This window comes from Leptinotarsa decemlineata, unplaced genomic scaffold (genome assembly GCF_025532065.1).
Source record: "Leptinotarsa decemlineata unplaced genomic scaffold, Ldec_3_MD MMD2_tig00078422_RagTag_RagTag, whole genome shotgun sequence".
In the NCBI taxonomy this organism is placed as follows: Eukaryota; Metazoa; Arthropoda; class Insecta; order Coleoptera; family Chrysomelidae; genus Leptinotarsa; species Leptinotarsa decemlineata.
Window position 1 is genome coordinate 17,638,082 of NW_027412747.1, and position 18,270 is coordinate 17,656,351.

Here is an 18,270-nt window from a genome sequence, read left to right on the forward strand (position 1 = left end):
AGAATGTACTCGATATATTGATAATCAATACAAACGTCATAACAAACACAACATGAAAAAACGTTCATAATTCATTAAAGCTGGGGTATATATGGGGTATTTTTCTGTGTATTGATGAATTCAGGATTAAGACGTCAGAATTTGCTATAAAACTAGAGGTATTTGACAAAACTTGATGAGGGTGGCGCTAAGTTAACGAAACGTCGTATAAAAATAAGATAATTGCGTGTTATAGCCTTCATGAAGTTCAGTCAGAAACATTTCAAAAATTTTTTCATGATTTGAATAATGAAGATACCAGAGCAGAAAAATCAAAATTAAGTATTTCCCCAAAAAAAAAAAAAAATCTAGAGGTGTCATGTCCGGTGAACGAAGAAGCCACTTGACAGGACCATTTGTAGCAATTCATCTGTTTTCAAAACAGTCTCGCCTCTGAAATTGTGTGCTGGTGCTCCATCCTGCTGAAAATAGATCATCTGACGAGCCTCCAGATCAATATAATAATAATAATAATACCATAATACCATAAAAATACAAATAGAGTAGACAAAAATGAAATAAAACAGTATACAGGAACAATAAGAAAAACAAAGAAAAAAAACTTCCAGTATATGGTGAATAGGCGGAGTATCAGCCAAGGCTGTTTTTCAACTCAACCTGGAAGAAACTATAGATAATTAATATGAACACAAGTCGAGTTAACAATATCAAAAAATTTTTGTTATTGCTTTTTTACTTTAGAAAATTCATTTTAGAAATGCCAAGGTTGGAAACGGACAAGAGGCTAATGAGATAAATAAGTCTTTAGTCTTTTTTTAAAGTTTACGATGGTGTATGATCGAAATTCGCAGGGTAGTTGATTATAATATTTGGGTGCATTATACGTGAAGCAGCGGGTGAAGATGAAAGATTTGTGTTTGGGGATGACTAGAACTGAACTGTTCGTTGTAGTGAAGCTGTTAATCGTAGATAATGTTTTAAGCTTCTTCAGTAAGTAATCAGGTTGTCGAGTTATCAAAACTTTATGTGTGTTGGTAAGAAGGTGTAGTTAAGTTTCTCATTATTTAACCATCCTGATTCTTGCATTGCTGGGGATATATGGTCATATTTCCGAATATCAAACGAGAAACGTAGACAGCTATTCTGAATACGCTGTAGTCGGAGAGCATCCGTTTTAAAGCAGGTCCATAAATACTGTCGCAATAGGAAATTTTTGACATAATCAGAGACTCGCATAGTCTGAGTTTTAAGTTTGTGTTGAGCAAATCACGATCAGGAAAAAGCTGTCTGAGAACGTTATAAGAAGATTGGTTCAGATAGCTGACATGTTTAGTAAAGCGAAGATCCAGATCAAACCACAATCCTAAATTTTTTATCTCGTCCGCGGAGGGAAGTATATCGTTTTCGACGCGAACTTGAAAGGTAGAGTTGGTGAGCTCTCTGTCCATTTTAGCTCCGAACATCATTATTGGGGATTTGTCTGAATTGAGCTTGAGCTTATGGGCAGTAGAAATGTCAAAGATGGCTTGGAGATCGTTATTAATATGCGACAGAGCAGATGTAGACTCGCCAGGCGAAAAAAAGAAATATAACTGCGTGTCGTCTGCATAGTGATGTATATTGCATTTTTTCACGGACAGATAAAAGTCACTAATATACAAGCTGAAAAGCAAGGGCCCAAGAATAGATCCTTGTGGCACTCCCTTTAATACCAGCAGAGCATCTCAAATAACTTCATCCACAACAAGCCTTGGAGTACGATTCTTCAGATAGTCTTCTAAGAGACACTGCTTTCCGAGAAAAACCGAAGTGGACAAGTTTGTCACACAATATATCATCGAAAAACTCTTCCAACACTCTTGTTGATGAATTAATTTAACAGGGTCTGTTCAAAGAACCATGGTAGAAAAATGGACCGATTATTCTGCCGCTAAATAAACTACATCAAACATTGATACTAAATCGTTTTTTGCGGATTGTGGGGATGGACTAGGAATGGACTATTTTTTCTATTTTACGTCCCACAATTCGAAAAATTAGCCTCATTGCTCCATATAATCTAATATATAAAAATGGATGTTTGTTGGTTGGTTGGTAAGTGATAAACTTCTACATCGTTCAACCGATCGTGATGAAACTTGACATGTATAAGTAATTTTCCATAGAGAAAGTTTTTGGGCTATCAATTTTTCTGTAACTCGCCACTAAATGGTGCTGTAGAACAATTTTTTGAAAGCACTGTTCCTTAACGCTGCGCACGCCTAAGTTCGTTGATTCTGATTCTGTCAAAACATTGGAACAGCAGCAATACAACAGTACTAATTAGTACTAGAGTACCAAATTCTACGCGGGCGAAGTCGCGGGCAACAATTAGTATTCCTAAAGAAGTTGGAAATTTCTCTGTATTTATTCATAAGCCATCGACAAAATCCCAATCGTCTCTCAGAATTCGCACCAGTATTTTGCAGACTTTTCAACCTGTCTTAGAAGAGAGAGGTTTTTCCTTCTTGTTAGAAGCCACAATATCCTTGAATATTTGACCGTGGGTGGCATGAGGGTTTGCTGGCCAAACTTCGAAGCTATGGCTTGTCGAATCATTTTTGTGTATGCCTCTCCAGCCATCGGCATCGGTTTTCTCCAAAAATGTCTCCAAACCGAATATAATAATGCCAGGAAAGATAATACCAGTATGTCCTCTCCCAAACATGTCACTGGCATTGAAAAAGCCGCTTCTCAAAAGCTTGGAACACTGTTCCGAACCAGAAAACTTCACACACCTCAGCAACTTTTGATGCTTTATTGGTAAGAGCTAGTTCAGATCCAAAATTATTTAATCGATGAAATGAGTTATTCTCAAAAAGTTACTATATTTGCAGTGGTACTTGACAGTTTTGTTTTTATAGGTAACTGTTTTCATTTTTCATTCAATGGTATTCGATCTCGTTCAGTATTTTCTACGAACTGACTTATTTTTCAAAAATTTTGTGTACCGATATTATTATGTATCCTTTTTCAGGTGATATCTATTTGACGATGTGTTCTTTATATGAACTTTTGTGTCAGTATGATGGAGAATTTCATAAAAAAATCAATAGTGAGTTCTCCTCGTTTTGAAAATTATTTTATGTAGAAAACTCTACAGAAATGTAATTTACGCAATTAATTATTTACAGACTTTTTTTTTTTGAACTTCCTGATTGAAAACAAAAAGTATTCGTTGATTTTTATTATTTTCAAAATAAAGAACTACTTGAGAGGGGTTGGAGGAAGACATCTCTTCAAAAGTCTGTTCTCTCTATGTGTGTTATTGTGGTAAGAAAATTATCTATGAACTTATCAAAATTGTAATTTACGTCTATAATCATGCATTAACTTTTTTGATAAACTCCTTCATTGAACACAACAAAATTATTTGTTTCTTTTTACTATTTTTCGAAGTGAAACAAATGAAAACTTCAGAAATCAAAGTCAAACAGAGCACATTACTGGACAGCTATAACTTTGTCTCTTTTTATGGCTGTCAATTAATGTAGTTCGTTTGATTTGATTTCTTGCGTTTTCATTTTTTTCATCTGACCCCGATTATGTATTTCAGCCTCAGAAAGACGTATTTATATGTCGAAACTTTGGCAATTTATAAAACTTCCAAATGACTTTCATTGCTGCCCTCATTTCCATCTTCCCTCTCGAAAATTATCCAGAAGGATAAAATAAACATAAACTGAAAAGCACTTCATCTGGATAATTGAATATACCTCAATAAATCTACCTGATACCTTTATCTTATTTCGGAATTTGTATTGGGGTATTGTCTTTCAAGACCTTATATGAACAAATCGCCTTGTTACCTGTTTTTTTGAATTTTTCGATTTGAGGAAAGAATATGGAAGATTTCCAAAATACCCCTTCCATGGACACTCCCTACACAATCCATATTCCAGTATGCAAACTCATTTCATATTGATTTTCAGTTGTCAAGAAATCAGTGAATATTACATTTGTGAGTTATATTGTGAAAACTTTTCTGAATGTGAGTAAAACTTATTCATTTTGAATATTGTTATATTCTAATAATAGATAAAGTAACTGGCATATTTGTCAAAGTGCAAACGATATAAACAAGGTTCAGTTTGTGTGAAAATAACATTGAAGGAAAATAATTGTTACAGAAAAATCTAATTTCGATAACTTTTTGAAATATGTCTCACAATCAATCAATATATATATCTCAATATATTTTGTGAGGTTGCGGTTGGATTGGTAGGGCTGTTATCAGCTATAATATCCCAAGGACATTGATAACTAACGAAATAATTTTATCACAGTTTTTGAAAGCACGTTATTTGGTAACATCCCGACGCCGAAGGCGGAGGGATGTTACCTAAAATAACGTGCTTGAGGAAGTTGTGATAAAATTATGAGTTATTTATCAATGTTCGAGGGATATTCGGTGAGAAAATTTTTTGCAATTCGAACGAAATTATTTATTGAACACACAGTTATTAAAAGAACAATTCGTATAATGATATAACTCCATAAATATTTTCCAAGTGTATTTTTTACTATTGACAGTATTTTTTGGTGCATTTTCTTCAATGATTTTATCAATTGCCGCATCATTTTGAACACCAAAGCGAGGAAGTGACATTTTCGAAATAAATTGAATTACTGAAATGTCAAACAACTTTATTGTGTTGGTTGCTTAGCAATGTCATGACATACGTGATAACTACCCGTGAAAACTATCCATGGGTAGTTATCAGTGTAATGATGGTTTCATTGGTTATTTCGACACACATGACTAGAAATAGACAAATTTGATAGGATAATTTTTTTGGCAAAAAATTTTCTGTCAAACTTTCATAAATTCATTACCTTCGTCAGGACAACTGAAATAGAGTACAAGATACTTTTTTCAATAATGAGAGAATGAAAAAGAAACTGAAACAAAAGGGAATGAAAAGCATAACAAATTTTGAAATAAGTAAAATTTTGACAGTGTCGTGTGGAAAAATTCTGGGCGATTTTATCTTATCTTTCTCGTGTTGAAGTAGAAATGTATAAAATTGGCTCAAATTGCAGTATTCATACAATATTCTTCGTTGGTGATGTAAGCCATTTCTAAAATTGTTTTTTTTCATTTAAATTGGTTTCCATATCTGAAATTTCGGTGTTCTCAAATTCCAATCTGTAATCCTTCCTATTGACGTGTTTACTCAATGCGGAAAATCAACATTTCGTCTGCAGTCGCTTCTATGTGAAGTTATGCGACCAATAAGAGGCCAAGAAGTCTGTTCTTTATATGTTTGGGAACAATCCATACATAAAATTTTGGATATTGTTGACTTTACTATACTATAATTTATAAATAGAAATTATGAAGGGATTGTTTTGAATTATATAGATTGATTTTTGTGTTCATTCTTGAATATAAATGAAGGGCTGTAATAGATCATCCAGTCCATTTTGGGAGGTTGGAGGAACTGTTCTCTCATAAAGAATTATACTATTTACTAGAAATGGCCCACATCAATAACAAAGCACATTATAAAAACAAGAAAACAGATCTTGATAATTTCAGTCAAATTTATACTTTATACTATACTTACTTGAATGCAAGAAAGATAAGAGAAAATCACCTAGTATTCAGAATTTTCCCACATAACACTCTGTTTTGACTTTTTTATTTTTTATGTTTTTGTTCGTTTTGTTACAGTTTCTTTATTATTTTTTCGTTAGTAAATGTTCCTCATTTAAATCTTTTTGAAAACGTATATTGTCATGTATTTTAGGTAATGAATTTACCGAGAGCTTGAAAGATAACAAACAATAAGACTGCAACTTCCCAAATTGAATCTATTTATATTGAAGAAACAGTTTATTCAGTGCATAAACATAGAACAGAACTTATCTCAATTGTTTCTCATTACACCACACGTTAGACGCTAAGTTTAAGTCTTCCCATACCTAACTCTACTTTAACTAAAAATTGTATATTGTATAATGTTCTCAAGATGTATAGTCATCTTTCTAACTACCTGAAATGCGTGTGACTGTACTGAAGCAACTAAGGATTTTCTTATCAAGAGGCTTATTATAGTTTGCAAGAATTTTATGACGATAATTTTTAATCATATTTTATACATATATTTGTGTTTTCATACATTATTTTAGCATTTTGAAAATTATTTTTGTGTTTGTATGTGTACATGTGTGTGCATGTATACAGGGCTTTTCATGATGAGCGTTAATTAGCCGTTTCTGACAAACTATTTAACGGATCAACCTGAAAATTTCACAGTATGCATAAATCAATATGACCTACATGCCTAAAATATTTCAGACGAAGCGGCGTTGTCGCTTCTACTATAAAGTAGCGGCTTCTTTGATTTTTCAAATAGAACACTTCATATATAATATCATATCATGATTCATTATCACTTTGTCAACAAATTCATATACTATTTCCCTATACCTATCTATTACCGTTTAGAAGATATAAATTAATTTCGATATTTTTTTAACCAAACATGAACTTTCATAAATGCTGATAATCTTGAACTCTCTTGCACTAAAACGATCAAATTTAAAATGGAGTAGAGTGATACTATGAGGATCTTCACTTCGAGTCATATTTTCATTTTCCTCATACAGGGTCTTCAAAAAATGCAGATACTTTGATCTCATGAAAAAATGAGTGGAACTCAATTTTTTCAAATGGAACACCCTGTATATTTGAAAATGTTTGAGCTCTACATCCAATTTTAGATTAACTTTGTTCAGATAATACTATTTCTATTTTGAACCGTTTTCGAGATAAACTGTTTCGAACGGAAACTGACGTGGTTTTCTTGATCGTTTTCTTGAATTCATCACTCATTTTGGATATTCAACATTCTTTTCATACTTAGTAATATTTATTTCTGATCCAGTTTTTTAACTGTCTCAGATCAGTCAATTCGAAATTGGTATGTACCTACCTTAGAAAATGTTACAATTTGTATACATTGTATTTATTTAACGTCAGACTTTCGTTGGTGGTTTTGACTGATTGTGATAGCTACCAATTATAATAGAATAATGTTAAGATTAGGTTACAGTAATGAAGAATTCTTGAATTTATTAATAATTTATGGTGAGTGCAATAGAATTGCAAGTAGAACATGCCGAGTATTTCATGAAAGATATCCACACACCTTCCGTCCAAAAATCATTCGTAAAAAGACCAAAGTGAATGATGATGATGACAATGGTATAACAGTTTTGGGATACTTTCATGCAATTTCAAATGCTTTTCTGCATGAGGCTGAAAGGGAGATAGGTATACCCTACGTGACAATTTGTCGAATTCTTAATAAGCATAAATGATATCCCTATAAGTTCTACTGTGTCCAACATTTGAAAGAGACTGATTTACCTCGTAGAGTGGAATTCTTTGAATGATTACTTGTCAAGACTCAAGAGGATGAACATTTCCTTGACAATATCATATGGACAGATGAGGCCAAGTTCACAAAAAATGGAGTTTTCAACAGACACAGCAGTCATTATTGGGCGCCAGAAAATCCCCATGTTATCCGCCAAAGGGGTTTTCAGGAAAGATGGCAATTCAATGTATTTTGTGCCATAAAGAATGAGTCAATTTTTTATATCGAGTTTTATGATGATAATTTGAATGCATCAAAATATGAAGATTTACTGAGGAATGGAATTCAAATGATTTTAAATAATAGACCAGGAAGAGAACGTGTATGGTACCAAATGGATGGTATTCCATCCCATAATTCTCATTCAGTCAGCGAAGCTTCAACCGAAATCTTCGAAAACAGATGGATTGGTAATAATGGACCTTTTCGTTGGCCTCCTAGAACAACACCAGATGGCAATCCATTGGATTATTTCGTGTGGGGTTTCATTAAAAATATGGTTTACTCTACTCCAATAACAACAATGGAAGATATGAAATCGAGAGTTTCAACTGCTTTCAATAGTTTGACTCTAGACTTGATCAGAAGCGCTACACATGACAATCTTTTGAAGAGATTACATGTTTGTTTAAGTAGAGGTGGAGATGTGTTTGAACATATTCTGAAATACACTGACGATTAAATTAACTCATTAATTTATGGGTTTATTATTTTCAGTTCGTGTTTCAGCGTTAATAAAACTATTGTTTCATTCGATGGTTGAGGAGTATTTTAATAATTATCTTTTCATTGTATTATCTGTGACTAATTGAGAAACATCAAACGAAATCTGTTTTACAAAAATGAGTGATGAACAAGGAAACCATGCCAATTTCCGTTTGAAACAGTTTATCTCGAAAACGATTCAAAATAGAAATAGTATTATCTGAACAAAGTTAATCTAAAATTGGATGTAGAGCTTAAAAATGTTGAAATATACAGGGTGTTCCATTTGAAAAAATTGAGTTCCTTTCATTTTTTCATGAGATCAAAGTATCTGCATTTTTTGAAGACCCTGTATGAGGCAAATAAAAATATGACTCGGAGTGAAGATCCTCATAGTATCACCCCACTCTATTTCAAATTTGATCGTTTCAGTGCAAGAGAGTTCAAGATTATCAGCATTTATAAAAGTTCATGTTTGGTAAAAAAAATATCGAAATTAATTTATATCTTCTAAACGGTAATAGATAGGTATAGAGAAATAGTATATGAATTTGTTGACAAAGTGATAATGAATCATAATATGATATCATATACGGGGTGTTCCATTTGAAAAATTAAAGAAACCGCTACTTTATAGTAGAAGTGACAACGCCACTTTGTCTAAAATATTTTAGGCGTGTAGGTCATATTGATTTATGCATACTGTGAAATTTTCAGGTTGATCCGTTGAATAGTTTGTCAGAAACGGCTAATTAACGCTTATCATGAAAATCCCTGTATATGTTTAAAACTTGGAAAATATCTTTGGGCGATCAGCAGAACGAAAGTGTACTTTTATAACATAAATTATTCCAATATTTCGATGAAATTTATTATTATCTTCAGGGAAAAGCTACAAAATGTGTATAATGATGATACAATATAGAAAATTATTATTATGAAAAGTCTCAACTTACTGTTAGTGAGGTTGGCCGTGTCGAAAAAATTTTACATAGTTTAAAATCCAAATAATCTGCCCCAGTAGCATCAGATTTTATTTTGAAGAGGTACTGCTGTACTGTATCTATGTCAACTGTACTGAAACGAAATGTGTAGGCGCCACGGTAGGCGTCGTTACCAGATTTGTCTCCTCTCGAGTATTCCCTTTTGGACTATATCAATTCAAAAGTTAATATTACACAATCTGGGACAGGTTATGTTATACTATGGAGTTTATCAACAAAAATTACTAAAAATGATTCATTTTCGAAACATTTTGTCTGTTTCTGAGGGGCGGATTATTCACATCCACACTGTATTATTAGATCATTATCGACCATTTTTGTGAAGTGGACGGACGGAGTAAAGTTGATCGTGTAAAAGTTTTATCAAAAATAAGAAATGACGGCCTCCTTTCCTCACGTCGGTATTCAGGCCGGAGTGGTTCGAATAAACACGTGAAGGGGGTCGTGTATGTGGAATCAAAAATCGAAAGGTCTGCCTTTGATGAATGAAAAGTGTTGAGAAAACAAAAAATTGTAAGACAAAACTCAGAGTGGCAGCATTGCTTCGAGCAAGACCGCCGCGCCATCTGGTGAAACTCCTGTCAATTATTGACAGGAGAAGCCTGGCCAAATGCGCCCGATTGGGAAGCAAGGGCCATTCAATAACAGAAAGGGAGGAAGAAAGAATTTTCAATGAGGTGGCTTATTTGAATAATTTATTATTTATACGTTACTTTATAGATGCGCTGTATACGGGTTGGTGTGAAAAGTGTTCGACCTTCACAAGAAGATAGCAGCACTTGTAAGTGAAAGCTGGTGAATTTCGTTGTTAATCTGTTGACAGTTACTCATTAGAATTTCAGCCATTTTGGACGCGTTGTTGTTAAATAATAATAATTCATTTATTTCGCTTGTTAAAAAGTACATAACAGTGGATAATTCTATCAATATAATAACAAGGAAAACGTCATGAGATTTTGTGCTTTTCATATCCATATATTCAAACTCAAGTATTTATCTAAATATTTCAAAAGAATTGAGATAAAAAGATGAAAAATATATGTAGACACATGAAAGTAGCGAAATACTACAACAGTAAAATTGAGGGTCATGGTTATATTTGAAAAAATTAAAATAATGGTAATGTCAAATAGTGACAAGAACGTTAAAGAAGACAAAAAAACACCTAACCTAAAATTCCTCATGGGCGTAGCAATTTTTTTCTATGAGAGCAGCTTTCAGTCTTGATTTAAAAATATTGACATTTGGCGCATTCTTTACCGAATCATCAAGCTTATTGTAAAATTTTGGTCCAAGAAGAAGGTGGCTTTTTTGGTATATGATGGTTCGATGCATGTGGGGTATTATTAAGTTTTTAGAACGGGTAGGGTATTTATGCTGATTAGATATAAAATTATGACCAATCTTGTACATGTATATGCATAATTCATAAATATAAATACCCACAACGGTGAGTATTTTGTGTTCTTTGAAAATGTTTCTACACGATTGCCTCCATCCTATACGAGGAATAGTTTTGATGGCATATTTCTGTAGTGTAAAAACCCTCACTGCAGACGATCCAATGCCCCAGTTCAGTATTCCATATCGTATAAGACAGTGTATTGATCCATAGTACAGATTCAACAAAACTTGTTTACTGCAATGGTTTGACATAAATCTTAGCGCATAGCAATTTCTGCGGAGTTTGTCGCAAAGAGTTTCAATGTGAGGGATCCAGGTGAGCTTCTAGTCCAATGTAAAGCCAAGTATCTTTGTTGTTGAGCAAGATTCAACATACAACTCCTCGTTCTCATAAATGCTAAAATTGTCATGAGCAGAATTCAGCGAGAATTTCATTAATTATGTTTTCGTTTGAGTGAGTGATTGTTTTTATGAAAATGGGCAATACGCCTACGTAAATGATGAGTTGGATTATGTGTATGAGGACTCTGCACAATTATTTATCATAGTAAAATTTTGGGGAGTTTATTTTAAACGTTTCCGTGAGAGCTTGGGAGACGATGGACGTTCGGGACGTCGAAAAACTGCATCTACCGACGAAAACATCGGCAAAGTTCACCAAATGGTGCTAGAGGACCGCCAAGTTGAAGTGAGAGATAGCGGAGATTTTGTACATGTCAAAAGAACGTGTTTGTTACATGTTGATCAACATTTAGGCTTGAGAAAGCTGTCCGCACGTTGGGTGCCGCGTTTACTCACTTTAGACCAGAAACGTGTTCGATAGAACGTTTCCAACACTCTGTTGTCGCAGTTTAGGCGCGATAAGTCCGAGTTTTACCACGCTGAATAATGACTGTAGATGAAACTTGGATACACCATTATACGCCCGAAACAAAAATACAGTCGAAACAGTGCAATGGGGAACCGGCTCCAAAAAGGGAAAATATTTTTCAGCTGGGACAGTGATGCAAATATATTTTTGGGACAGTCACGAAGTTATTTGAAACGATTATCTTAAAAAAAAAGATTTATTTCCAACAGGAGTACCTAGCTACAGGAAATGCTATTATTACAGAGTATATATGAAATAAATAATAAAAATAATGGAATATACAAATGTACAAAAGTGAATGCTAAAACAAAGTATATACAAAATATTCGTATTCGCAGAATTTCAAAAGAGGAATGAAAAATTGAGAACATAACACAAAAAATTACAAATCATGCAATGTAGCAGTACTGACACAAATGTTATTTATAGTATAATTAGAAGTGATTGTGGATACATGATACCAAGGCGTTCAGAGAGTCAAAATGAATATCGCAATGCTCACAGTTTTTGTGAAGCTACTGCATATAAAATTCAATGGTGATCGTAGCATAACATTTGCGCGTGATGCTTCGCAATATAATTTCAGATTGTGTCGACCTTCACTTCTTGGGTCTAAGAAATTGATCTCGGGTAAAATAACCGTACTGTCAATATTGTTGTTTAGTAATTTATGCAGGAATTTTATACCAAGGATAACTCTCCTATTTTCCAAAGATGTCATATCAAATCGTGTCAACAAAGACATAAGTATTTCAGGAACTTCCTTTGCACACTCTCAATTGATGTTTTTTGGTAGTCGTAAACTGGATTCCACAATACAGAGTCATACTCTAACTTAGATCTGGCATAAGCAAAATATAACAATTTCAAGGTGGCAATATTTTTGATGTTTTTGCCATTTTTGTGAATGAATTCAAGCATCCTATTTGCATCAGCAGTCATATTTCTTATATGTGTTGTAAATGTTAATTTACTGTCGTTTGTTATACCAAGATCTTTTGTCTCATGTACGCGGTTGATTGTAGTATTGTTAATGATATCAGATTGAGTTGTGTTTCAATTTTTGATGTATCTTTGAGATTATGAAAGAATTTTCTATTGATATGAGTGACAATTTTGCTTTGTATAGATTCAAGTCATTCAAATCTTTTAGATTAGTCGAATACCTTACTTACTTACTTGAATAACATGGAGTTCTATGAAAAATAAACAAGAAAATCACAAAAGTCATAGATATATATTATGTTTTAAGATATGTTATGAAAAAAAGAAACATTCAATATATAGATATTCGAAAATAATGAATAATCAATAACGTCAATGGCAGAAATAGTGAGTAATTTTGGATTCATCCAATCTGAAATTGAAACTTTCTATTGTGAATTGTTGATTGAATAATCGTATATTGAAGTTCGCTTTTTTCTTGTGAATGATATCGTTTTACATTCGGACACGTTCAGTTGTAGACGATTACACAACACAACAAAGTTTCTGTTTCAGGGTTGAAATTAGATGATTTTAATGTATTTCCACGTGTTAAAACCAAAAGTGACCATAAAAATTATATATTAGCTCTTGTTTTCAAGATATAGTATCATTATATTATATATATGTATATTGAGTTTTCAACAAATGAAATATTTCATCACCAACAGTTGGTACATATGTTTGTTTACATAACACCCCTCTCATCAGCTGTTCTTAAGTAGTAAACATAACCTATGTGAGTTTGTCAATTGTACGCACGTGGTTGCTATTGAAATTTTCGTGTGAAGTTGATTTTTAAATTAATTTAAGTGCTGATCTGAAATGCCTCGAAAGTGTGTGAATTCTGTCGATAGCTTTTGCTATATATGTGGTGAAATAACATTTAATGCTCAGAAACGTAAAATGACACCTATCGTTAAGACAACCTATGAACATTATTTTGGTGTGAAAGTTGGGGACCAAGATAAATCATGGGCTCCTCATATATGTTGTAATTCTTGTTCCGTCATATTGCGAGAGTGGCTGAAAAATAAAAAACGGGCAATGGCTTTTGCAGTACCTATGGTTTGGCGTGAGCCTACCAATCATACAGACGACTGTTATTTCTGCTTAACTCCTCCCATTAAGCAAGGTTTATCTATGAAAAAAAGAGGAACGGTTAAATACCCTAATCTCCCATCTGCTCTTCGGCCTGTACCACACTCAGACAATTTGCCAGTCCCTTCTCCACCCCAAAACTATGAAATTTTAGAGGAAGGTGATGAAGACTGTTTAGAAGGAGCAACCCATCCTTCTACATCCTATGACCCTGATTTTGAGGTAAGCGATAGGTCTAGTGATCCGCACAGAATTAGTCAAGCAGAGTTGAGTGACCTTATAAGAGATCTTCGCTTGTCTAAGGAAAAGGCTGAGCTGTTAGGGTCAAGACTACAACAGTGGAATCTTCTAAAACATGATGTGAAAATATCTCAGTACAGACAGCGTCAAAAAGATTTGCTTCCTTTTTTTGAGAAAAAAGAAAACCTCGTAGTTTGTTCTGATGTTAATGGTTTGATGGACTGCTTGAATTTGGATCACACTCCATCTGAATGGAGACTGTTTATAGACTCTTCAAAACTAAGCTTAAAAGCTGTACTTCTGCATAATGGAAATCAGCTACCCTCTATTCCTATAGGTCATGCAGTTCACATGAAGGAAACGTATATAAATATGAAAACATTTCTCCAATCAATCAAATATGAACAACACAAGTGGCACATCTGTGGTGATCTGAAAGTCATTGCTATACTCCTAGGAATGCAATTAGGGTTCACCAAGTACTGTTGTTTTTTGTGTCTGTGGGACAGTCGGGATAGAAAATCTCACTATAAAAAAATGAACTGGCCTACACGAGACCTAAACCCTAATGAGAAAAATGTAGTTTACGAGCCTCTTGTAGATCCTAAGGATGTTCTCCTTCCCCCATTACATATTAAGTTGGGACTAATGAAAAACTTTGTGAAGGCCATGGACCAGGAAGGACAAGCTTTTAAGTACTTGAGAGCAAAGTTTCCCAGGTTGAGTGATGCTAAAGTCAAGGAAGGCATCTTTATTGGGCCTCAAATCCGTGAAATCGTAAATGATCCTGCTTTTGACATGATTTTAAAAGGAAATGAAAAAAGAGCCTGGGAAGCCTTTAAGAGGGTTGTACATCGGTTTTTAGGTAACAAAAGAGATGATAACTTCACAGCATTGGTTAAAGAGCTTCTTCAAGCTTACCACCAACTTGGATGCAACATGTCCTTAAAAATTCATTTTCTTCACTCTCATCTTAATTTCTTCCCACAAAACTGTGGAGCTGTGAGTGACGAACATGGAGAAAGATTCCATCAAGACATTGCCTTAATGGAACAGAGATATCAGGGCCGTTGGAATGAAGCAATGCTTGCAGACTACTGCTCCAGAAGTGTTTTATAAAAGACAAGCTAAACGACAGCGATCTTACAATGAATCGGATGGACTTAATTGAAATTTGGTGGTACAAACTTCTTTTATTTGTCAAAACACTAAGAATAATGTTTTTTTTATTAATTTTGTACTTAAAATATTCTAAAAGAAACATAACAATATTGTTTTATGTACTTTCACTTTTCACGTGTAGTATAACTACTCTTTAAGATTAAGTACTGTGTATCTCAAAAACCAGGGCTAATAAAAATTTTTCATTGTTATTTTCGTTTTTATCACACCAAAATTAGTAGAAATTGACTAATTTAGTGTGTGAAACATTCAAAAAATATTTTTTTGTTGTGTTGTGTTATTATTACACCAAAGTTTGATTACATCTAATTCATGTTGTACACGTTGGCAGTCAGTAATGTCGTCGATTTTATAATATAGTTTCAGGTCGTCTGCAAATAGTAGGCTTAGAATATTCGAAGGGGTTGCCAAGTCATTGATAAAAATTAAAAATGAAAGAGGTCCAAGATTAGAACCTTGTGGTACCCCAGATCTAACTACGTACTGAGCCGATTTGAAATATTCATATTCGACGAATTGTTTGCTGTTAACTAGATATGATTCAATTAGAGTAAGCAGTTGGTTAGAGAGTTCCAATTTTGCCAATTTGCTGAGAAGAACATAATGGTCTATTTGATCTATAGAAACCATAACAGCTGAAGGCAGAACTCCCGGAAAAACATTTGCAAAAATTGAAAATTCTGTTTCACCAAGACAACACACCGTCTCAGACCTCAGCGGTTGCCATGGCAAAAATGCACGAATTACGGTTTGAACTGCTTGACCATCTGCCTTACCAGATCTAGGCCCAAGCGACTCCTTTCCTTTCCCTCATCTGAAAATTGTACTCAGAGGACAGATTTTTTGGTCAAGTGTAGAGGCAATCACCTTCCTGAACAATTATTTCGTGGAGTACTATTGCGACGAGTCATAGATATGGGAGCCTCGCTGGGAGAAGTTAGTAGAGTTAATAGGAGACTATGACTTATGAAAAAATGTCTTTCATCAGTGTTAAATCGAAAACTTTGCAGACCTCCCCCATACCTAACTCAACGTTTCTGAATGTCGTGTATACAGACAGCTCAGGAGGAAAAAATCGGCCAATGACCAGAAAAACCGAAGTTTTCGGAGACGCTTCCAGACGTATGCGAATATCTTATATGATTTCGTGTTTTTAATTGATAACAATTTTCAATAATACACACTGAATTGAAACCAGCCCGGAGATCTGTATGAACAAACATTACTATTGGAAAGTCATCAAATACTGAATGTGCACTAACTTCTATTATTCTTAATTTTTTTTTTTTTTTTTTTCAGAATGGCTATGAAACAATTCCTTAACGGTCACGCTAGAACAGCATCAAATCATCAGAGAACTGCTCTTGGCGAAATTGGAAATATGATACAGGACGTTGTGCCCAGTGATAAATGTGGCTATATAGTGAACCCCTATACAGAACTAAAGAAAAATGTCAACGGAACACTTCCTTTTAAACAAACCAAGAAGATACCCGAACGACTTATCCAATCTGTGAAAAACGTTCCTAGACGCGAAGTAGGTCAAGAAAATACCAATGGGGAAATACACATTGAAAGGGATGACTTGAACAGTTATTCCTCACAACACCTGGATGTTATATACCCCGATTCCATGGATACGGAATATACTGCAGATATATTCAAATACCTCAGGAACCTGGAAACCGAATGCTCTGTAAAGGAGGGGTTCCTGGAGGGAAAAGATATAACCTCAAGAATGCGTACAATTCTGATAAATTGGATAATTGAGGTCCACATGCAATTTGAACTGCACATAGATACCCTCCATCTATCTGTATCTATTGTCGACAGGTTTTTGCAAGAAGATGAAACAGTTACCCGAGAAAATCTGCAGCTGCTTGGCATTACCGCCATTTTCATTTCCTGCAAGTATGAGGAAACAGATGTCCTAGAGCTTAAAGACTTGGTCTACATGTGTGATAATACTTTTTCTGGAAAGCAGATTCTCGAAATGGAGTGGAAAGTACTGAAGAAACTGGATTTCAAATTGGGATGTCCGTCATCTTTGCGTTTCCTGAGGAGTTTCAACGAGATTGCGGGTGTTCAAAGTGAGCATCACAGTTTGAGAAAATTCATCCTCGAGCTGGCATTGTTGGAGTACAAAACATGCTATATGAAACCTTCTTTGCAAGCTGCTGCAGCTCATTGTTTAGCAGTGGGTATTCTTGGTGGAACTATAGACTTGTCCCAACTGTGGACACCCAGTCTAATTCACTATACTAATTATAGATTTTCCGAATTCGAAAACGTCGTTGTCAGCTTAGCAAAAATTTTAATCAGAACCAACTCTTGTAAATTCCATGCCACAATCAGGAAAAAGTATGCACACCAAAGATACAGCAGGATAAGTTACAATCCTGCACTGTGTGGACCTCTTGTGAAGCAACTGGCTACCGCTGACGCAAAGGAAGATATTTAAACAATTTTAGTATATACTGGATATATATAGAAATTTACTTTGTCGATAACTGTAGTATATGCTGCACATATCTGATAATTCAGTTCGTCGACATACATATTGGCATGAGAAAAATCTGCAAACATATAATAAGGAAACTTACGTCAACAAAAATTTACTCATATATTTGAAAGCCAATTCTGTAACGACTATATTATTTTATTCTGTTTTATTTCCAAACGGGAGATAATCTGTACTAATTTTTTCATTGTACTATTTTATTCATAAGAGTTGTACTATTTTTATTAAATTATTATTTATCGGTTGATTGATTATTCTATTGAAAAATTGTGAACCATATTTATATACTTGTGATGCACTGTTTGGAACCTTTGATCTAATAATGAATATTACTGGAGTTTAATCCCAATACCAACCCGTTATTTTTAACACTTCGACACGTGTTTCAATCACCAAGTGAACTGTTTAACTTGGTGATTGAAAGACGTGTCGAGGTGTTAAAAATAACAGGTTGGTGTTGGGATAAAACTTCAGTAATATTAACCACATTTATGTACAAATGGTCATTTACAGTTTCATGAGTGAAACAGTGATAATAAAAAAGACATTCAGATGTATCAGAATCACTTTTCCACTTTTTACATTTTACTAATAAATATATATATATATATATATATAAATAAAAATTAGTTTTTATTTCAATACTGCACGCAAACTCCAACGTTCCTGTTCGAAATTCAACCTCAGAATTGAAGAAACTAATGTTTGAGCATCAGAGATAAGAATATACCAGAGGTTCCCAATCTCTTTCGGTTTGCGACTCCTCAAATAATCGTTTTTTTTCTTCGCGACGTCCTCAATACATAACATTTATTTCTAATTTTTTTACTT

The 18,270-nt window shown here is 34.0% G+C and overlaps 2 protein-coding genes across 2 annotated transcripts in view; one reads left to right on the forward strand and one right to left on the reverse strand.

Moving 5' to 3' along the window:
* The window catches only part of LOC111505023 (uncharacterized), a 209,147-nt gene that overhangs the window by 157,465 nt on the left and 33,412 nt on the right, over positions 1 to 18,270 (reverse strand). The gene's annotated exons all lie outside the window — the stretch shown is intronic.
* Positions 4,332 to 18,046, forward strand: LOC141487408 (G2/mitotic-specific cyclin-B2-like). Its single transcript, XM_074186449.1, has 2 exons — positions 4,332 to 4,450; positions 16,218 to 18,046. Exon 2 carries the CDS (start codon positions 16,219 to 16,221, stop codon positions 17,377 to 17,379), a length of 1,161 nt encoding a protein of 386 aa, XP_074042550.1. The 5' UTR covers positions 4,332 to 4,450; position 16,218; the 3' UTR covers positions 17,380 to 18,046.

Bases quoted from the DNA above. Each gene is read 5' to 3' on its own strand.
- LOC141487408 (XM_074186449.1), top strand. From the start codon at position 16,219: ATGGCTATGAAACAATTCCTTAACGGTCACGCTAGAACAGCATCAAAT.